Here is a 23,928-nt window from a genome sequence, read left to right on the forward strand (position 1 = left end):
GCATCCGTCGTCACGTGGACTCATTCATATTTCAAAGCTTGGCAAACTAATTGATCTGATTTTTTTTAAACTTTTAACTTTTTAAACTTAAGATTTAACTTTAGTCTGAAAGAAGCTCAAAACAAAACATGATGAAATCAGGCCAATCGATGCATGAAAACAGCAGAATGTAGTAAAAAGTTAAAAAAAACTTTTTACTTTTACCCTCAAAGAATTAAAGCCATAAAGAGGAACAAAATCTTATTTTTCAAGTCACATTAACAGTGCAAACAACTTGTAATGGGTTAAACTACAATAAATATTTTAACATTGTGGCTAAAGTACATAAACTGTATGTATATACATATATTCAGAGCAGAGACGTTGCAAAAGTGAACTTTATTCTTTGTCAAACGGTAATGGTTATCACAAGGTTACAAGACGAAGAAGCACCAGGCCATGCATGATGAGGGGGGGGAGTGGGGGGTAGGGGAGGTGGTATGGGGGGTACTTTTACAGTGGACTCGCCAAGCAAAATATGCAGGATGCTTTTTCCCCCATTTGCTCCTGGGAATGTCTAAAAGGTTTGCGATGTCACCAACAATGAGATGAAAAGGGAATAGGATACAGAATATGGTCTTCTCATTTTAAGTAACAGGACAGGACGAACCCTGAGAGAAATATGATTTCAGTTTGTATGAGACCAGTCACTTCTGCGACTGAATCATTGAGATGACTTGGAGGCAGAGGCCGGTGGGTCAGAAGGCTGGATCAGAAGGCTGATATGGTCATAGAGTATTGGTTTTCAAGCTGCAAAGCAGTGCAGCACTTTGAGGTCAACAGAGTTAATTGGTGATCAGAAAGGGGTTTGTTCGTCTCACTGCTTGTGGATAAGAAGAAAGGGATGGGGGAGAGAATTCTCTCCAAAATATTATCAACTGCTGTGGGGAAATAAGACACAGAGAGATATTTTTTAAAAGCTAAATTCAACAAGCAGTTTTTGACAACTGTTTCATAAGACATCCAGATATAGTCAGGAACAGACAAATAAAGAAACTGGTTGTATAGAGAGAGAAAGAAAGAGAAATAGAAAGAGAAAGAGAAAGAGAAAGAAAACATGAGACAGAAAACGATAAATTATTGTTTAATATGACCTCCATTGAAATAAAAAATAAAATATTCAAACACTTTTGTCAGAAAACATTTTTATCGCTATGAAAACTTTTGCTTTACCCTCACACACATTCTAATGGGAAAAAAACTTTTCTAATTTTATACACGCCACACTAAAGATTGGCATTATAAAGACATGTATGTTGTCAGTAGTTTACACATAAATTGAAATTTTCAATGACCCGAAGAATAAATACATAAATAAGTTTCCATACAAGTCCCTTTTGTGCATGATGTGGGTGTTGTTGCACAGTCAAACATATACATGATGCACAGCATCAAAAAATCCTCACAGTTGTTTGTATTGGAAAAAGGAAGAAAATTAGGAGAATAAGAAGAGAAAGCAAAATAATAAGAACCAAAGGAGGTGGAAGAGTCGACTTTGCAAGTTAATGAAACCTGGTTTGTGAACCTTTTTTCATAGATTACCAGGTCATGTTTTAGGGCATCTTCGTCATTGATACTACATTTCCCCCAATATTCTTAATCCTTAAAGGGAAAGTAAACCAAAATATTTGCAGGTGAAACGTGTGGTTTCAATTTTTTGAAATTAGATGTTAAGACAATTTTGTTGGATTCAAAACAACATGTACTGCACTGATTTGTTGATATGAAAGAAGGACATCTCCATCGAAGGCCACCATTTTATTCGAAATGGATGTCATATGTGTTCCTCAGTTTCATATTGGTGTGGTTATGGTGTGAATATCACGAGTGCAAGCACAGTTGGGACAGCCATTAACATGGCCCACAAACTGTGAGGAATGCCCTTTTTACATAACCCATGCCGTGCGATGCTGAATCCCACTGTGAATGGCGGGAGTAGTGATGTGAGACTACATATTTAGCATCGCATTTCACACCGACTTAAAAGAAGGAAGAGTTCTGATGGTAATGTGCTCAAAAAACAAGTATTTTCAAACGTACATTATGATATAGAAGACAATCCAAAAAAGATTAATAGTATTTGTTATGAATGAAAAAGGATCGAAAAATTGAAAGCTGACTTTATATACTTCTCCAATGTAACTCATTATATTAGGGTTTGGGGTCTAGAATAAACTTTCCAGGCCATTTTCTCAGGTATATATATATATATATATATATATATATATATATATATATATATATATATATATATATATATATATATATATATATATATATATGTAGCCTAATGTTTGGAACTCTGGCATCTTTCAAGGAAGTTCCTCTTGTAAAGAAAAGGTGAATAATTTTCATGCTCTTGTTTTATGATATCCAGCTCGATTGTGGTCCTGTAAATTTCAGATAGGAACACAAGCTCTCAGAATGAATTTTATTCACCAAAGTCTTAAAATATATATATATATATATATATATATATATATATATATATATATATATATATATATATATATATGTATATATATTTTTAATTATTTTTATTTTTGATACAAATGAAGGAAAAACTTATTTTCCTTTTCTTTTTGGGTGGGGGAAGGTTTACTTTCCCTCCAACAGCAAAGGAATGATACAAGCATATCCTTTTATTTTTTTCGATATTCATAACACCTGTTCAGATACTTGAGAGGCCCTCATGAACATCGTCATAAAGTGTCCTGATCCTACATTTTATCTGTGTTATAGCAATAATATAGACGAAATGAGTTGTTCATGCCTGTTGAGTTTGCAAATACCAAAGCCAAATTTGAAGAAGTGGATGCTGTTGTCTGTGACAAACTAAATTTGAATCAACAACGGGATCAATTATGAATTGATATGACATGCGATGTTAGCAGTATGCAACACTACCTATAAACTTACACGATGTTCTGGCGTTTCTGAACAATCACAAGAGAAACAATTTTTATCTGGAAAGAAAGGGACACAAAAAAAAGGATAAAAGAAAATACGACTGAGACATAACAGAGATCTGTTCCAGCCAGACCTCCATAAATGCATGGTCAGATAAGACTTCAAATGCTCAAAAAAGAGCAATCGTGGACAGAAGGTTTCTCCATTTGTGCCTCATCAGTTTGAGAAAAAAAAAACTGAAAAGAGATTCAAAAAGAAAAAATATGTCAAGAGTTAGTGAGAAAGGAAATTTTGTATGCCTTTTAATCCCAAGATTTACACAAGTTAATATCAAGCAACTAACAAGCTAGTTGTGTTGGATAATCCAGCAAAAGGCCTCCAATGTGACTGGATACAAATTTTGTTGAAACACAAAGCAAGGAAGATGCACCGTTTTTCTCATATTCTGACCGCAATCACCGTGAAACACAATAAGAAGATTTTATGGAAAATAGTGCATTATATCTACTGCCTCGAAGTCCAAATCTGATCCCTGACCTTTCCCCTCATAGCCTCTACTGGTCTACAGAAGCAACTATAATACAACAGAATAAATGCCAGGAACATTCCTGGACATGTAATATCACCAGGCCAGGCAGGGCCGCTGTTAAGAAAAAGATATCCTTTGAACGTATCGCTTTACACAGCGGTACAAACAAATTCCCGAAAAGTACCCACTGAGAAGAATGAGTCAGGGTAAGAGCAATTATTTGCAGGATTTTGACAAAAGCAGGCCTTCATATATGGTGCTAGAAACAGGCAGCTATGTGAAAGTCTTGCACTTAAATTTAAGCAACAGCTCATCAGAGCAATATGTCTCAGCTCTATCCAACCCATTGTGCCCAACTTTCAACATATTGTGAAGCATCATGGCTTCCAGTCGCTCATCAAATTCAGGAGGTAAAAGGTAAAGGTTAGAGGAGAAAAAAAAGTGTTTCTTCCTGAAGGCCAAAATGAAGTACCTCAGACAGTTGTAACAGACAACAAGGGGTTGTAAACTCTGGTGCCATCTGGAGACTTTACTCCATGTGCGAGGAGTTCTTGAATGGTCATCCAATTGTCCAAAATCTTTTTGCTCCGTTTCTTCATCATTTTTCGGTGGCTAAGTTCAATGATGTTCGGCTCGCGAAGCCGGTTTGACTCAGCTGGCGGCATGGGGGTTGGTGTTGGGATTACAGCAGATGCAATGATTGCAGTTGTGGCTGTAGATGATGAAGATGGCAAGGGGTCAGGCATTCCCTCTCGAAGACATTCAAGCCTGCTTCTTAGCATGAACTCTCGCCGTCGCCTCTGTTCACGTGCATGAATCAACTGCTGCTTGCGCTCCTCCTTGCTCCAATATCGACCCGTCTTCAATTCACTGAGCGCATCATCATCTGTGGTGATTCCACTGCGCTCTTCACGAATTCGCAATGCACGCTGTCTTAATAGACGATCACGTACAGGTCGGCGGGCTGCTTGCCCTCGAATCCGACCCTTCCATTCGTATGGAGATGCTGGTGCTGACAATGACTGTGGTGCAGCAATTTGGGCCTCAGCTGCAGACTCCGCTAGGCTGTCCATTGCCCTCCGGTCTTGACACAGGCCAACTAGGCTGGTTTGACTTTGTGCAAAGTCTACAGCAGAACGCTGCTGTATCAAATGCATGTAGCTACGGTAGTGTGATGCTTGCTCTGGCACCTCAACAAATGAATGACTGGGTAAAGTTGGATGACTTCGTGCAGCTGAAGCAACACGACTGTGATGTGGTGAGATACAGGGGGTGTCACCACCACTGCTACTACCACCTAGTGGCCCATTGCGTCGTTCACCACCGTGGCTTTGCCAGGTTAAACCTTCAGTGATGTGGGGCAGTGTTGATTGCTGGCGGGATGGACTACGGCGTGGTGATGTAGCAACTGATCGTGGTGGTGATGGAGGAGGCCAGGGCTCAGGGCCAGCTGGACATAGGAGGCCACGGGCACGAACAATGCTCTGGCATTCAAGCTCGATGCGCCGGAGCTCTTCATTGAGAAGCTCAATTTCTCGGTCAACACTGCTGCTGCTACCGCACCTGCTTGCACTGCCGTCTCCACCTTCACAAAAGACACTGAACCGTCGCACCTCACAGTGCATACCAAGCAAGCAGCCCTGCTGCTGCTTTGATCTTGCTGCAGGTTCTTCACTCATGAGACCAGCTTCATTCTTCCCCTCACTATGTCTTTCCATCATGGCTTCAGTTTTGGTGGTTACTGCATCATGCTCAGAGCTCTCATCTGTCCGCCCGAGACCACTGTCTTTCTCAGCAGTTTGAAAGAGCTGTTCATCCACAGGCCCATTGTACTGACCACATCCGACACTTCGTACAGGGGCAACCTGGACATCAAATGGAGCATGAGTTTTCGCATGGCAATGTTAAAACAAATGAACAAATAGAAAAAGGGAGAGTCAAAAATCTCCCCCTAATCAATACTAATAAATGTCAGTGTGCATCAGTCAGTCAGTCAGTCAGTCAGTCAGTCAGTCAGCGTGTCTCCTCCATAACTCCAAAACCATGAAACCTAGCAGCCTGAAACTTTGCACACAGACTAAGAAAACTCCAAGGAAGTGCATGAGTGAAAATTGGGTTTTTGGTTTAATAAAACACCCCTTTTGAAGACAATCAACAGCCTTATTTAATTCTTTCCTTCATCAGGCGCATCCTCGGCCACCTCACTCTCCCTTGAGGTGTATCAACTGTTACCTCACTGCTGTCTCAATTTGCCACTTTGTTTGGCCTAATTATTCGCCAATTTTCAACCATGCCTTGACTTGGAACAGGCCGCAACAATTTCTTAACAATAAAGTTTTTTTTTCACTTTCCTCACTCATATTATATTATCGAATGCCTGATCATCAAACCGACAAATGGCTAGATACATTGCAATGCTTACAAATGCCAGGAGATGCCAGTGTTCGTTGCTTTATTTCATTTCCGCACATACCTTAACCTGAGAATCTTTTAAACTAAGCCGACTTACAAAATTGAACCTCCAACATTGGACTTATAGTGGCAGCTCTGACTGGCAAAAAGTGTTAATTTGTCTAATTCAGACATATTTGACATTTCAGACATCTCCTGGAGGTGTACGTTTCATATGACTGCTTAGCGATTGCTAATCACTTGTCAAGCGAGCCGTTCCTTATCAACTCTTTCGTTAGAGTGCTTAAGTCACTTCACAAGCGCTCTACAATATTCGCAGTGTCACTGAGTACTGTATATCGATTGACTTGAACAATGTTCAGGGGCTAGTCGCCTGCGTTGGTCCGCATTGTTCTGCGGTGTATCGGGTGGTTGCTGGCTCGCTGAAAATGTGCAATTTTATTTTATACCACGTTTCCCGTTTTTGTATGATCTTTATTCATTTTACAACCTGTCACTTTGGCATAGATAAACACAAATAATAATTTAAAAAATGAAACATTTTGTTCACATCACGGTTGGAGAGTCAAGAAATACGCACGCTTGCTCTAAGCTGACCAACTTCCGATCCAGCATTAAACTGTCATCCCAATGTTTCACAGGAAGGGTGATTCATCAATGTGTGTGCAGTTAAACTGGATGTCACATCTGCCGGAATCCCGCCCCTTCCCCCCCCCCCACACTCATCTCTCCTCCCACCCCTCTTCCCCTCTGAACTCTCCCCATCCCTCTCTCTCCCACCGCTATCACTCTCTCTCCCACTGCTATCCCTCTCTCTGCCACCCCTATCCCTCTCTCCTCCACCCCTATCCCTCTCTCCCCCACCCCTATCCCTCTCTCCCACCCCTATCCCTCTCTCCCCCACTCTCCTCTATCCTTTCCCTCCCTCCTCTCTCCTTTTTTCTCCCCCCTCCTCCTCCTTCCTGTCAGTGTCATATTCCTGTCAGTGAAGCGATGGGTTATATTTGCTTATATTAAATAATGGTTCTTTATCAACGAAACAGCAGAGATGACCTTTTTTAATGTAGTTTCCAGCCAATGTCAGATGTTTTTCCCAGCAGTGAGTTTCCTTCTCCAAATGGAATGAAAGTCATAATTTTGACTATAAAACGTTTTGGAAGGGGATAAACATTTCGACTCCCCTCAACAGTTTGCCTCCCACCGTCAGAAACAAAATGTGCCAAGCACTCATTAACTTGGGCTCCACCACCTCTGTTGCATCGGCATGTCATTTTCTGGCAATCATGTCCTACATTGAAAATTACACATATGTCAGTTTCAAAGTTTGCAACATCATTTTTTATTGTGAATTAAATATAGCCCCACACATCTATTCTTTGAAAAGTTTTGTATCGTGCACACACATTCGTTTTGGTATTGGCCCAAATATTCTCACTCTGGTTGCACATTGGTAAATACCTTTTCACATTTGAAAAGCTGTCTTATAGTGGGGCAACTTAGCTAAATATAGCATAACAATTGTGCATTTTGTGAGGAAAGCACCAAATTTGGCACACTTGGAGCCTATGATATTATGAACAGATTTGGATATTGGGCCATCTCAAAATTGTTGATGGCAGTGGAAAATGGCGGCCACAGCCAGCAACGGCTGAATTTGAGATGGCCCAATATCCAAATCTGTTCATAATATCATAGGCTACTAGTGTGCCAAATTTGGTGCTTTCCTCACAAAATGCACAATTGTTATGCTAAGTTGCCCCACTATTATTGTCCTAATGTATATACTTCAAACACTGTTGCATTTAGATTCATTTTTTTACTTGTGCCAAACCTATTTCAAATATCTATTTTGGGTAAACATATTCACCATAAATGTATAAAATGAGATTAGTAAGTTAACACGGAGTTGTACAAAACAGTTGCTTGGACCTTCACTCTTTCACGGAGATCATTTGATTACAGAGATTACTTTAACATCTGTAACTGAGCTCCAAAAATGAAGCACAAGCCATCCTGATGAAAATACGCATTATTCTCAAGAAGTTTTGCATTCAAATGGTTTAAGGATCACTTCTGATCAAGTGAGCCTTTTATTTGAGAAAATAATATTCTTCTTTTTCTTTTACTCGTTTTATTGTGACTATTGTCACATTTTCTTCTTCTTCTCCTTCTCTTCCCTCTATGAGGGGTGAGGTCCAATGGTATCAAGCTTCTGCCCTACCTTGTCCATGATACTCCTCCACCTACCTCTGTCCTCAGCCAACTCCCTCCACTCTCCAACCAGCCCCATCTTTTTTTTTTCTTTCTATTTTTTTGGATATCTTGGCGAGGCTCGTATGAGAACTAACACACGATGCACAGCAAGGAGGGCATGAGACAATAGGGGCGGGAGTGGGAAGGACAAAACTGGGGGAACAGAGACATTAGGAGGTCTGTGGAAGGGAGAGGGATGGGGCAGGGAACATCGGGTATAGAAGATGGATATTACAGGGAGAAGATGGGTATACAAGATAGATATTATTGATATCCCTCCTCACACAATCCTCCCATCTCAACTGCAGTCTACCTCATTTCCTCCTACCTTGCTCCCTCAAACTATGTGCCCTATTTTCCATTCTATCTTCCTCCATTCACACCAAGTGTCCAGCACACTTCACCTGGCTTGTTACCAATCTCCCCATCAAGTTCATCGGCACACCATCTCCTCCCTCAGTTCATCTATCCTCCTTCTATCCACCCTCTTTACTCCGGCAATCCTCGTGACCCATTTGTTCTCGCAGACCTGCAACCTCTATTGTTGTCTTTCTGTTAGTGCCACCATTTCCATACATGACATCAGAACCTTCCCTTTCGATTTCCTTGATATTTTACTGTCTGCCATTACTTCCTTCACCCTCCTCCACACATTTTCACCCACCTGAATCCTCCTCCGCACTTCTGCCTCTGACTTACCATCCTCGGTCACTGTTCCCTCCAGATACTCAAACCTATTTCCCTGCCTGATTTCCTTCCTCTCTAACCTGATATTCATTCTTTTTTCTTTGCTGCATGGCCCACATCACCTCAGTCTTCTCCGTACTAATATTCAGCCCATGTTTCTCAAATACCTCTTTCCACTCCCCCAGTACTTCCTGCATCTCCCGTCTACTCTCCACGGCACCAGCCAGATCATTCGCATACAGCATCCTCCCCATACTACCCCTCAAGCTCACCTTCTTGCTTACCAGCTCCATAATCATGATAAACATAAGTGAACTGATGTTCATGCTGGACTCCTCAGACATCCCAGGACTAACCAAAGCTCTCTTTCTTCGTTCCCTTGTACATTCCTTCAACCAACCTAACGACTGCTTCCAGCACTCCCATCCATCTCAGTGTCACAATCACCACCTCTCTTAGGATTACCTCCCTATTGGCACAATTACCCCTGCACTCCAATCCTCCAGAATAGAACCCTCTCTCATACATACAGTACATTCAGAAACCTCTTCATCCAACTGAGTTTGACTTCACCCGCAGCAACTATCACCTCCATACACACCTCACCAATTTCTGGTGCTCTTCCCTTCTTCATCCTCTTTACTGCTGTCTGCACCTCCTCCTTCATGATCTCAACTAACTCCACTTTCCCCTCTACATACCTCACTCTATTCTTGATCTTTTCTATCCTTTTCCAAACTTCCATATTTTCACCAACTGCCTCCGCTACTTCCTCAATCCACCACACCTGGTTTCTGTCCCTTGACAATGTACCCTTTCCTGATGCTCTGAACTATACTCTGGTACTGAGAGTGCTGTGAGATGTGGTGGTACCATCTCTGACTTATTTCCAGTTGTTACTGGAGTTCATCAGGCGTGTGTACTGGCCCCAACACTTTTCAGCTCTTGTATGGACTGGATTCTGGGGAGGATGTCAGAGAGATCAAGCTGCGGTACATTGTTTAGGAATGTCAAGATCTCTGACCTTGATCTTGCAGATGATGCAGTCATCTTTGCAGAGATTTGATATCCTTTTGGGGGACCTCGAGGTGCTGAACGAGGAGTTGGAGCTGCTGGGATTATGGGTTTCCTGGATCAAAAGTAAGATCCAGGCTTTCAATGACATCTTGGATGCTGTTATCTTGTCTGTACCTGTTTGTAGTGAGAATGTTGGGGTCACGGACAGATTCATGTGCCTTGGCAGTGATATTCACTTCTGTGCTGGCTGAGAGCAAGAGGGCAATAGACGTCTGGGTCGGGCCTGGGGAGTCATGGATTACCTGGATCATAGGTGCGGCGCTGTTGGTACCTGTGCAGGAGGATGAAAGTCTGAGTCTTCAGGTCCTTGGTGCTTCCAGTCTTGCTTTATGGATGTGATACTTGGACTCTGACCAGGGATTTGAGACAAAGACTTAATTCCTTCAGCAACAGGTCTCTTTGGAGAATCCTTCATGATCACTGGTCAGACTTTGTGTCCAATGAGCAGTTGCTGAGACTCAAATGAGATTTGTTACCTGCAAGGTCCATGAGCATCAGCTGCAGCTGTATGGACATGTCACTCATTTTCCTGGCGCTGATCCTGCTCACTAGATTCTCTCAGCGAGGGAGCTTTGTGAGTGAAGGAGGCCAATGGGCCAAACACGTGCCTCGTGGTTGTGGCAGGTTGATCGGCATCTCAGGGAGATGGGGATGGACCAGGCATCTGCCTGGGGGATGGCCAGACAGAGGCGCTTGGAGTATCGATGGAAAGTGGACGCAGTGTCGCGCTGCTCCGGCGCATTCTCTCATACCTGGCCTGGCCTTCCATACAAAAATATTCTGCAATTCCCCAAAATGCCTCTGTATTTTTTCCACTCCTCCAAACCTTCAGCTTCTTCGCTAAGTTCCTCATACCTGGCCCTCATGCTTTCCTTGTACTCTACAGTAACCTTGTCCCTGCACTTCCCTCACCTAATCACCTTCCGATCTCTGCTCTTAACCTCCCTCCTTTTCTTCATGTGAAACAAACACCACCAGCTTGTGCTGGGAGGTGAAATGCTCTCCCACTTTTGCCTTACAATCCTTGATCCTCTACAACTGTCACTTCCTCCCTTCCAACAGATTTAGTTCTGTTTTATGCTGTCCACTCCTGTAAGTAATTTTTGTGGCTGTCTCACTTCTGAAAGAATGAACCAGCTATGACCATCTCTTTCCTTGCCACGAGCTCCACCACCTCTTGACCCTCCCAACCAAATTCCCTAACCAAATTTACCAACACATTCGTCTTCAATGCGTTTTACTGAAACAAATTTTGTTCCTTAGACATGCTGTTTGGAACATTTTTGGAAGATGCTTAAAGTGAGAAGCACTTTAAAAAGTGACCGGCCAACTCTTAGAAAGCTCTAGATCTGATGAGATTGTCATCACCTCTCTATCACATCCTGTGAGAAATCATGGAACATTTGTGTAAGTGTACTAACTCAGCGTCACAAATAGTATTTACACCAATTAACTGCACAAACCCATCAATGCATCTCTTTGGAAATACTTTCAGGACAGCTTCTGCACTGTAATGGTTTGTAGATCAGATTTGAACTTGTGAAGTACTGGTAGAAAATAGTAACTAAAATGACTGAAAAAGTCATGATATTTACAAAATCAGGGACATTTAATCACTCAATACTTTATAAGGTCACAGGTTGTCCATTTGTCTGACCTGCTGTGTCGTTTGTATACGCCGAATGGGGGATGTCGATCCATTTAGAATGCCATTCTGCAAAGCCTCCATTATCTGATTCTGCTCTTCTTCCAACCAGCCAGCCTCGATCTGCAGACGACGAATATGCACTATATCCCCACCTTCTGACTCAGTCACGTGCCCTCACACGTCCAGCTGATTTAGCGAGTTGTGCGAATACTAAATGGAAGACACCCAGATAAAGGATGGAAGAAGATACCAATAGCAAAACTCGGAAATATTGTGAGAAAGGAAATCCACCCACCGAGATGTATGTACTATAAATTCCACAATGGTATTTTTTTTCCAATGTGGTGGTGGTTATTACTTATACCAGCCATGTTTTAGGTTAACTCAGTGGACCAATGGTCCATGCGGGTAATGGGCTGCCAAAGAACCTATTCAGGGGTTGGACATTGCAGAGCGAGTCAGGGCTGGAATTTGGAGTTTGGACAAGGTGTGGCAAGCAAAGATCCCATAGTATATTTTGATGAAGAGTAGACCGATTCGTGATCAATAGACGTAATGGGGATCTTCAACGTCTACCATCAATCAATACCAACAGACGGGTCCCTACTTCAACATCCCGTATGATGGATGGTGCACTGTTTAACGCAATGCCTGTGAAGCAGCAAATCTAGTTTATCATTGGGTCGATCACGAAACACAGAATAGACAGTTCAAGGTCATGCACACTCCCTCTATGCCATCATGTCATGCTTCCTAATATGATGTAGTATATCGTGATGGTAAACTCACAAATTAATGTCATTACCTCATCATATACAGAACATAGCATGTCATTGAAGTTTGTGTTTGATGCATATGATATAATGTGTTGGCCCAATTGATTAGTCATGGCCATATTCATGAATATCCTAAAAAATAAAGTTTCTAGATTTAGAAACATGGAATACATTACCTGCAGCTCAGGCCTAGCTAACAGAAGTGAGATGTTTGTGCTGTTTTCTCTTGTAAGCATAGCTACAGCTTCCTCGCGGTTTCTCACTTCCATACCGTTAATCTGAGAGGAAGACACAGATTGCAAAAGCAGCTGCTGCAAACAGCAATATTCATAAAGTGAAAAGAATACCAAATTAGACTATTTTATACTTACTTTAAGCACTGTTAAACAGACAGCTAGGAAAACACAGAACTGGACAGGAGCTTCAATAAAGCATTCATTAAATCATGAAACAAATCCTCTCAATTCAAATATGGCCTGCGATGCAGACCGGATATAAACACAAACAGAAAAGCTTGCAATGAATACTGTATATTTTGCACAAGTCATTTTATCTAGAGTTTTGAAAACAATGGTATGAAGACAAACAAAAGATACTAGCTGAAACCCCGTTACAGATGGATTCCGTTCATTTAACCACCCTCACCAGCTCACACACACTTGAGGGACATGGACTGGACAGGGTGTGCTTGCCCCCGCCTACTCATCCCCCGCCCCTGCCCCCATTTCCCCCCACCCCTGCCCCCATTCAATTTGCTTTCCCCTGCCCAAAAATGTAATTACCCCGGCCCCGCCTCTTCACTCCCCGCCCCCGTCTCTTGATTCCCGACCCCACTTGCCCCCGGGCCCCACCCCCTGTCCACCCCCTCACACTCAACTCTGCCTAATTCAACCCAGCCCCCGCCCCATTTTCCCCTGTCTCCCGCTTTCAATTTGCTTACCTCCACGCAAAAATTTGCTTACCTTGCCCCCCGCCTCTTCACTCCCTGCCCCCGTCTCTTCATCCCCCGCCCCTGTCTCTTCATCCCCCGCCCCGTCTCTTCATCCCCCGCCCCCGCCTCTTCACCCTCGCCCCCGCCTCTTCATCCCCCGCCCCCGTCTCTTCATCCCCCGCCCCCGCCTCCACTCCTCGCCCCCATCTCAACGAAAAGTGTTTATTCTGCTTCAGCGTTGAAAGTTGACTATTGCCACTATGTGCGATGCACTCCTACAGGTACGAAGTTTCTTTCAGTTCAGGTCACAGTTCCGAGAAAAACGTGACGCGACCGCTAGGAGGAGCACAAAATTGGTCCTTCAGTATTGATATATAGATGCTCATTTCGTGTTGCCATTTGAGCTAATAGCTCATGGTGCTTGGAATCACAGGTTCAAATCCCACATACTGAATATGGGTTTGTCATTTGTTTAGTAATGTGCTTGTAATTCACATTAAAGTACACTGGTGTCTCAATTTCTTTGCTTTTCTGTCGTGCAGTATATGTGATTTATGTACAAGTTCCCCGATGAACTTTAGATCAATATCCAAAAATGTTTTTATGAGGAAAAGACTTTTTGATTCCCCTTCGGATTTGTACAAATCACAGAAATGTTCAACAACGGGCAAGTTCAACAACGTGTTTCAAACATTCTATCAGTAACCCCTTCCTGGTTCAACTCTCAAAATCCAGACTGACTGCACAATTTAACTCTTATTTCACTTTATCACATTCGTGGAACTACCTTCCTGAGGTTGTTCAATCACTTTCCCTCTGGGGCTTCAACTTGGCGGTATATATATATATATATATATATATATATATATATATATATATATATATATATATATATATATATATATATATATATATATATATATATATATGAGGGTGTTTCACTCATGGTGGTAAAAAAATGAAATTTGTTGAAAATTGTCAGAAGGGGTGTCCCCTTGTTTCTTATGACCCATAAATATTTTAGGTAAATATTTGGTTTGATTCGTCAATATTTACTTGTCCCACAGTTGGACAAGATTCCAATTTTTCAAGTGAAACTTCGAAAAAATCAAATGGAGAAGACAAAAAATTGCAATGAACGTTTATTGAACTGAAAATTAACAAAAAAATGTATGAAAAGAAATGTAGAACAATTATGCAAATAGAGCAGGGCAATCAAATCGTTGGGCTCAAGGAGCAGGAGGGAACTTAGCAGTCACTCCAGCCTTTGTTCTCTTGACGGTCTTGCGGTCATGATGAACAACTTTGAGGAGGAACTGCTTCTGCTGCTCGTCTTCGGTTCGGGCTTGGAGTTTTTGTATCAGTGCCACTCCTCTCTCTGCTGCATCATTGGTGACCTGCAGGCCTCGGACGGTGGCTCGAGTTCATGGATCTTGCAAAACATCTTCCACGTTATGGGTAGTGACGATCCTCCCAGCAAAGATCCCAATGGCCTCTAGTGTTTGCCCTGTTACCAATTTGGAAAGACCGTCAGGGAGAGTAAAGTTCTTCTTTTCAAGTCTCTTGAGTGCTTTCGAGGTTGCTGGACGGCTTAGGTTCTTGACGATGGCCGCCTGGTCATCGGGAGACACTCGTTCGTCGAAGAAGGCTAGGGCCACTCCTTGCTCTGAGAGGTACCAGACGTGCCTTTGGAGGGCCTTCTCTGCCATTGACCCGAGTTCTCTATCCACAAACACCTGGAGAATCGCCAAGAACTCCAGGTCATTCTTCGGTGCACAGTTTGGGACAGCTGCCTCATGCCAGAATCTGACGTAAATGAGACTGACGAAATGGGCCAGTCGTCGGACTCCGCGTTTTTCCGAACTCGTCACCTCCAGTTGTTGCAAAAACAGGGCAATCTTCAGGATATAAATAGCCTTTGCCATCCATCTCGCCTGATGGTAGACTCCAGCGGCCCTAAATCGAGGCAGATCTCCGCTCCATCCTCCGAGGTAGAGAAGAGAGAGCTGAAGGAGTTCGAGATAGTCCTCTGTTGAGTGGGCTGCATCATGGATGACTCTCCTGAGGAAGTCTATCATCTTCAGCCTTTGTGATTCATTCGCTCCACTCATCCAGGGGTTGTTCGTCACTGAGGGTACCGGTTGATGTCTTGTCCAAGACGTCCCATTTTCCTCAGAATCGTTTGAAGAGGGGAATGTCGGGACCTGGGGGAGAGCCGAAGAGGAGTTCATAGGTGTTCTTCAGTACCACCTCGTGAATGTGATGTCGGCATGCCAGCCAAAGAAAAGGTCTTCCAAGGGACTGTTCAATTATGGTGCAGACTCCGCTAATCATGCCACTGTTGGACACAGTCGTATCAAATGAGAGACCGATGATCTTGTCAGCAATCTGATATGTGTCCAGCAGCCGAAGAACGATATCTGCTATCGACATATCGGTATATCGGTATTGCTATCGACATATCGATATGCAATTATCGACATAGCTGACTAAGGGAACCTGTATGTTGTGTGCAATTGAATTCCAAATTCGTAGCAATATTTAAAAGTTCATGATAGACGCTCTCAAAAGGCACCGTACATGTGCTCAGTATTTAAGGAGATCCAGATCTTGTCTATTCAAGAGCTGAGGCCAAGAGATTAAGGTTTTGTCTTCACAAAAAGAAGAACAAGAAGAAGATGAACAACGCTGAGCTCTCTATGAGCAGCGTTCGCTACGCGAGACGCTGCTAAAAACGTCAACATACCATTCAAAAGTGTGCGACCTGTTAACACGGTCCCATTTCGCCAAGCTTTTGCATGAAGCACTTTTTATAGGAAAGGTTCAAAGGCAAACCTGTGCTGATAAAATTGTTGCACTTCAGAAAAATGAAACACATATATATATATATATATATATATATATATATATATATATATATATATATATATATATATATATATACTTCAAGTAAACCACCACCGCACATCACCCTCTCCACCCCACCCATATGCATGATCTTTTCCACCTTCATTAACCCAATTGAATTTAAAGCTCTTACTTGCAGGTTTCCTCCTCTCCCTTTATTCCCTTACTTGTTGCATCCACCTGCTGCACCACGTGTGTGTGTGTGTTGTGTGTTGTGTGTTGTGTGTTGTGTGTTGTGTGTGAGAGAGAGAGAGAGAGAGAGAGAGAGAGAGAGAGAGAGAGAGAGAGAGAGAGAGAGAGAGAGAGAGAGAGAGAGAGAGAGAGAGAGAGAGAGAGAGAGAGAGAGAGAGAGAGAGAGAGAGATATATATATATATATATATATATATATATATATATATATATATATATATATATATATATATACACACACACACACACACACACATACATTTTCAGATACAGAGAGAGATACAGAGATACAGAGATGGAGAGAGATGATCCAACCCACGAGGTGTATACACTGTAATTTTTTGTTTGACCAATAAAATTGAACAAAGTGACTCTCTTACCAAATGTAAACTACTCTTTCAGCCTGATAACTTGAACTTCAACAGCCTTTTACAGAACTGAACCTCCACAAAGGATTCATTTTAAACAAAATTATAATTCTTTCAGCTAATGCTGCATGGGATTCCGAAGCACAGGAAGCATCTCGCTATATTCAGAATTATACAAGTTAATCCATAGGTAATGGCTAATTTTTTTTTTTTGCAAATTGGTGGCACAAAACTGCAACCTGTGTAAATGTTGAAGGACTTAGCATGTACATCGAGCAAAAACAGGAATGCACTTTCTCTAGATCAGGGGTTCTTAACCGGGGGTATGGGAAGTAAATACTGAGGGTATGGGACTCGATCTTTGAATATTTGTATATATTTGATTTATTAATTTATAGTTGGTTCGAATGTTAGATTGTAACTAGCACTGTTATTCAATATCCACTGTTATTCAATATTTGTATATTTGTAATTTCTCGGTTATTATTTTTTTTGTTTTGTAAATATATATGATAAATGCTTATGATTGCCTTTCATGTTCTATTCCTAGCTATCCATATCTAAAATAAATTCAAGCTATTGGCATCTTTGGAATTCATACTGTCAACGAATAGGACTGGTGATGATGATGATTTTGACAGTCAAGCGAAGGGGGTATGGGACCATGTTGGGCAATCCATTGGGGGTCTGGAATCATCAAAAGGTTAAGAACCCCTGCTCTAGATTATAGGCATTGTCAGTATTGTGCCGTTTTTGGAAATAAATATAATCGAGAAATATAACACTTTGGAATAGCTCTCGTACCTTTTCTGAGGCATAGCGAACATTCTATTGCGGAGACTAATAAATCCCAATAGCATCAGTTGCAGGCTCTTATGTAATTTAACTTGTCAAAGTGCTTGACCTTTTGGAGACCATGTAACAGTCTACCAATGTGCTCTTTAAAGGATTTTTAAATTGGATACTTCTATTTGCATGAAGACCACTAAATGTGAAGCTAAGCGTTAATATACAAGCAGAGACCCGTGGAAATTTTGCGTAATGTAAAATGTGACTTCAAGTGCTCAACCGCACCCCCTGCCCTTCCCAAAGTCATCAACCCCCCACTCCCCACAAGCCTCAACCTCCCTCTCCTAACTACTCATAAAGTGACACGTAGTGAAACGGAATAGCACTCGGTAGAGTGCATCCCTCTGCCAGGCTGAACAGTTTTCATTTTGTACCCCACTAATGTGTCAGATCTGAATCCAGACCTTAATGAAAATCGAATCGGCTTGTTCTTGTCACCTAACCAACTCATCCACCTAGTTCTGTCATAACTCGTCCACAACTTTTTGAGATCTCATGCTCTGCATAGTTTTTGGCCTCATATCACAATGGTGCACAATCACTTTAAAAATTCTCGGATCCGGATCAGGATTTGGATCTTCATCAAAATTTAATCAATTCACCTTTGTCGCACACCCAACCTGTCCACTAGTTTCGTCCGAATGCATCCATAACCTACTGAGATATTGTGCCATATTTCGTTTTTGGCCCTATCGCTCAATGGTAAAGAATCACTTAAAAAATTGTAGCATCTAGATCCGGATTTGGATCTTCATCAAAATGAAGCATTGCTGTCCTTGGCCAGTCACCCACATACACAAAAAAAATTCAGAACGATTGCTTGAAAACTGTGGACACAAATCGTGTGACAAACAGACAGACAAACAGACAGACTGACTGACAAATGCTACAGACCAACATTTTTGGGCAAATTTTTTTTTCGCCAAGTAACAAGCATATTATTTCTATTAATGTAGATGGAAGACAGATAGATGATAGAATAACCAAACAGTGCAGTGTTGTGTGGTCACCTCCAAACAAATACGACAGGTTCTCTCAAGTATATTTTTGTCGACCATACTCATAAGTCCATGTGATTATGGCTACCTAAAAATATGGAACCATAAATAATAACAACAATAAAAAATTAATCATAATAAGAGTGATAAATAATAATATTAATAACACTCTGGAAGAATAAAAACAAATGTATCCTCAGGTGTGAATAAAATGTACAGCATGTTTTTATTTATCCTGCTGATGTGATGGTAAAAGCGATAAATAATATAACAGGGAATAGGTATTGGGAATGGCTGACAGTTTGCACATTTAGTTGGCTCATCTCCACGTCCGTGTGGCATTCAGTCCATACCGCTTCAGGCAATGATGAGCTACGCAACAGTCCCACACTTCACGTAAATGAAATCAACCGGTTAATGAACCACCAGCCCCCCTCCTGGTAGCTCCCCACTGCCATCTCCATCCGCTTGGAATAACCCCCTTGAGTGGCGCCTGCCGGGACCCGTTTGACGAGGCCGAAAACCTTCTCGGCCTCTAAAGTGCCGCTTGTGAGCATCGCTGTGCCTCCGCTGGTGATCAATCAAGGTGGAATGTGCTGCTGGAGCCATGCCCAACATGCCCCTCGACGTGCAGCACAGATGCCGTGGCATCGTCCACCTTCTGTGCCTCGTGATGACACGCCAATCAGCTACTGCCTCCTCCCCCATCGCCCCTTTTACACCGCCGTGGTTCACCTTCCATCATCTGCTGTCTGGCTCAGCAATGTACACTCAAGCCCTCACTTCTTGCATAACCTCCATATTCCGGTGAATGCTTGGAGCTTCGCCAATGTTTCCTCACATACTCCCAACTAACCGCACAATTTGGCTTTGGAAATAGGCGACAAGACTTATTCAGCAGCATTTAGAGAAATGCAGATTACCACTGTATAAAGATCTTTAACCATAACAAACAACTTTACATTAAAATATGTAAAATTATTAGATGGAATGATTGAGTTTATGAGATAATATCCCAAAATATAAAAGACAACAACAAAAAAAATGCTCATTAAAATAACCAGCACTCAGAACAATTTATCTGCTTTTCTAGAAAGATAAATCTTCCTACATTCTGGAATGAGCAAGGTAATCGATTCTCAAGTATTTCAGCTCCACTGTGTCCTGTCTGCCTGCAGATAAGGCCCAAGGCAAGCCTGGTACATTGTCACCTGCACATCAAGATCAGCTCGCTTAGACATTTACATTATACTTGCATAAACTGCTTTGCTAATGTAGTGAAACTTGAAGAAGTCAATCGTTCATTTAAACAGCCATTATGAAAGTTTGTGCTCTGATTAGTACAGGCCTCAACTATTACTATTTCGGTAGTGGTTTGGGTGTTTGACTATCTACTCATCGTCTCGCCGCTTAACCAAAAGTGCGAAGCCATGTTTTTGTTTTTGAGAAAAATCATTAGCAATAAGGAGGTCACGTGTAAAAATTCAGATACAAGGAACTTCAAACTCAAACGAGGGTGGCTCAAAATTGACCTGGGCTTTTGATCATCCCCAAGGCAGAGTGATGGATGTGGAATTAAGATGTTTGAATGAATTTGATGAGTTGGCAAGAATTACACATTATCATGACATTCCTGCATTAACACATCTGAAAATAAAGATGGTGGCATGTGGGATTGAAAGAGGGAGCAGTGAAGGCATGAAATTTCGAGTCAATAATAGGATCAAGCTGCTTGGAGTTTAGGCCAAAAAAAAAAAAAATGTTGCATTGGCGTAACGGGTCACTGAAAAATAGGGTAGGTCGGTCGGGATCTTTTTTTTTTTTTTTTTCCTAATAAATCCCTCCCAAAATCTCCCCCGGCTCGAGTACCACCCTTTTTGTCGGCAGGTTCTGTCCGAAACACTTCCGGGTTTTTGCGATCGCGATCGCAATCAACAAGATACTTGAAAACGATAGCAAAACAACAAAAATAGCAATAAAATAGGGTCGGCAAAATTTTTCGATAGCAAAAAAACAAAAAAAAACGTAGGGTCGGCGGAATTTTTAGGGTCGGGCGGGTTACGCCAATGCAACATTTTTTTTTTTTTGGCCTTAGGGTGGTGATCGCGAGGATACAGTATTCATAATCGAGGAACACTTGAGGGCAAGAAGTTTGTGATTAATGAGGCTAAAGGATGATGTCCTGCACTGGCTATGTGCAAGTCATTGTGAGTGTCATTTTAGTTCCATAATATACGAGTGGGGTGTGCTTACACATTGTGTAAGCATACGAACCGTGCTTCCGCATTGTCTCAAGTCGCTCACCTGCATAAACAATTTTTTCATTATTTTTTCATTTATAGATGTCCATAAATTCTGTGATTGTTTCCAGTGTATTGGCTTCAATGTCCATCGACACACAAAATTTCAGCTTTCTACGTTACCCGGAAGGTACCGATCTTTAATATCATTCAGTGAGTGAGTCAATGGTTAGAAAGAGCTATATATATATATATATATATATATATATATATATATATATATATATATATATATATATATATATATATATATATATATATATTAGATGTAACCTCATATTCAGGAGAAATGTTTACCACCCTCATTTAATGATAGATAATTATCATTAATTGATAATGATAGATAATTAATGATAGATAATTAATTATAATTAAAGCAGCAAAAAAAAAAAACAACAGATTGTAGGCCAAAGACATTTAGTGGTCATAAGGCGTACCTGCACAATACGATCGCCTTCCATGATACGCCCGTCCTTAGCTGCCAGGCCAAGTGGACTAATCTGAAACACAACGCGATATTCATCAGGCAGGGCACGGAATCTCATGCTGTCTGATGACTCCCTGGCACTAAATGCATTTAACACTGGAAATTCAGTTTGATGACTGATACAATAAAGAGGTTTGAACGTCTTACCTCACTCACGTAAATACCCGTGTCATCCTCATCATCGGTGCGGTAACACACAGTAAGACCCAGAGGCTCTTGGTTGGACAGGCGGTAAAGCTCGACCTCCTACGGTGCGGGAGAAGTCAGAATGGTGCTTTGAAGATCCTAAAACCTTCTGTACGTTTGCCATCATAGAGTTGGCAGCACAAGGCCATACTCCACAGCAGGTGAAAGGACATAAACCTACCAATCTGCCTTCATTGCACCATAAACCAGTCAATCAACATGTGAATGCCACACTTTCCTAATTGAAAAGCACTTGCGGGCAGAGATATTCCGATCATCCAAGAAAAAAAATTCACACAATTTTGTGACAAAAGATGTGAAGCAAATGGTGAAATTGCCAAATGATGAAATGAAGATTTGACCTTGTTTCCTCTTGAACTAACTTAAAATGAAAAGAGCAAGAGTGCACAACCAAAAGCAAACTCATCCTTCATTCAATGTATTCCCAAACTAACTAAACTTTTGTCTTTCATAGTTGAGCCAAACTGTGCATGCTACAGACTCCAATCTACTTCTGCCATCAAAGAGCAATAAATTACAGCTGACATTAGGAAAATGGGACATTGCGGTACATACTCAGGCCTGTGATAAGGTTCAGGACAGGGATGGAGTTCCATAAGAGAATTGTCTTATCCATCGATTGGCAATTCAAATGAATACTCCAACAGAATCTATACTAATCTACAGAACTGCCTCATCACCAAACGTGCATCTCGCCGAGATAATTAAATGACGAAAAGAATGGTCACGGTTTGAATAATAATGAGGATACGAGAACCGATAGGGGGATGAAGAACCATTTGGCGCTTACTTCACAATGCTGCCACGTCAGTTTCTTTGGAATTCACCTCATTAGTATTTGCACTTCATCGGATACTCAGAAGACCTGAATCTTAAGCTCTGACATTTAATCCACTACTACTGGACGTACTACGTATATAACTGCCCCGATTCATCTTCTCGTGGGGTCGGCCAGAGGGCATTTTGGGCCCAAGTCCTTCATGAACCGGCTGGCCAGGAATGAGAGAGGGAGAGACAGAGAGAGTGCGGGAATTTTTAATTTAGCTTGGGTGGCCACAATAACTCGCCTACTTTTTGTGAAAGGCACCATGGGATCTTTAATGTCCACCAATGACCAGTGCTGGAAAATGGCTCCTTCAGCTTAACGTCCTTCTGATAGACGGCACACACACACTGATGTCTCGCCCTGCACGCGAAACACCCAGGTGGTAGTGTGTTGAGGTTGGAACCAAGGCTCGGCAGCTCATAGGCGAATGCACATACCTCAAAGTTATCCTACCAGCCCCATTCTAAAGACTTAATAACCTTTGCTAATCACTCTAGGGCAATTAATTAATGTGCCGTGTGGCTTGGTTCCATTCACAAAGGATGCTGACTGCGCCAGCCTGCACCAGGCAAGGCATCTATCTTTGCCTGATCCAAGTCTGCCTTCCAGATATGTGGGCTATGGTCTTAAGACCTGTTTGGGTAGCATGGGGACGTGGGGGTTGTATGCTTGGTCAGATGTGTGGGTTTTATCATTGAATTGTTTTTTGGTTTTTATGTAATCCTCTGTGCAGCTCATTAATGTGCGTGCCAAAATGTTTTATTTTATATGGAGGATGTTGGATAAGCTGTCTCAGAAAATACATTATGTTGGATATGTATAGTGATGATTGCTATGATAATAATAATTCATCATTCATATTAGACATTTTGATACAAAACCGAAGGTTTATGGAATAACATACAGATTTTAGAAAGAAGGACGTTCAAACAACATAAGTCATTCATTCACTCTGTTCCTAATGTTCGGTCAGGTCGAACAAGCCAGCTGGTATTAGCATTATCGTTATTAATCATTTGGGTGACATGTCTAATACTAGGAAGAGTACCCATACCGAGTGACGGGAAAAGTTAGCAAAAGTATCCATCCCTAGTGACGGGAAAAGTTTAAGTTAATCTTTCAATTTTAATTACATTTCATGGACTTTAAAAACGTCAGTTGTGTTGCACTTTTGGACCATTGGTTTCACAAAGAGCCCTTCCCTTCCCTTCATGTGCAGCCTCTTTGGCTGCTGGTTGCATCATTGGTTAGGGGCACAGATATGCCGCTGATGCAGTGCCCCTATTACCAATACACTGGTACTCATTTCACCAACCTCAGAAGGATGACAGGCTGAGTCAACCTCCTGGTGTTAATTCAGCAGTCAACAGGGCTTGAACCCAGGACCCGAGGATCCCAAGCCACCACCCCAACCGCTAAGCCAACACCAGGCTTTTTACTCAGAGCCAAATCTCTAAGATACTTATACTGCCCACCGCAAAATGTTTGTGAAATATAGAGCAGCGGAGGTAGGATTTGTCTCAAAATGTGCAA

At 41.8% G+C, this 23,928-nt stretch overlaps 1 protein-coding gene across 1 annotated transcript in view; it reads right to left on the minus strand.

Annotated features, from left to right (window-relative positions):
• Positions 1 to 2,323: 2,323 nt before the first annotated feature.
• LOC147018038 (E3 ubiquitin-protein ligase PDZRN3-like) overlaps positions 2,324 to 23,928 on the minus strand; it is a 53,337-nt gene continuing 31,732 nt past the window's right edge. Inside the window, exons 3-7 of the mRNA XM_085900069.1 lie at positions 21,510 to 21,608; positions 21,313 to 21,375; positions 12,508 to 12,609; positions 11,565 to 11,675; positions 2,324 to 5,343 (exon numbers count right to left, since the gene is read on the minus strand). Of these exons, the coding sequence (XP_085756195.1) occupies positions 3,952 to 5,343; positions 11,565 to 11,675; positions 12,508 to 12,609; positions 21,313 to 21,375; positions 21,510 to 21,608 (1,767 nt within the window). The 3' untranslated portion in view covers positions 2,324 to 3,951. The remainder of the gene's footprint in view (positions 5,344 to 11,564; positions 11,676 to 12,507; positions 12,610 to 21,312; positions 21,376 to 21,509; positions 21,609 to 23,928) is intronic.

Source organism: Eptatretus burgeri, chromosome 10, assembly GCF_056783735.1.
Source record: "Eptatretus burgeri isolate ZD-2024b chromosome 10, Ebu_testis_v1, whole genome shotgun sequence".
Lineage (NCBI taxonomy): Eukaryota > Metazoa > Chordata > Myxini > Myxiniformes > Myxinidae > Eptatretus > Eptatretus burgeri.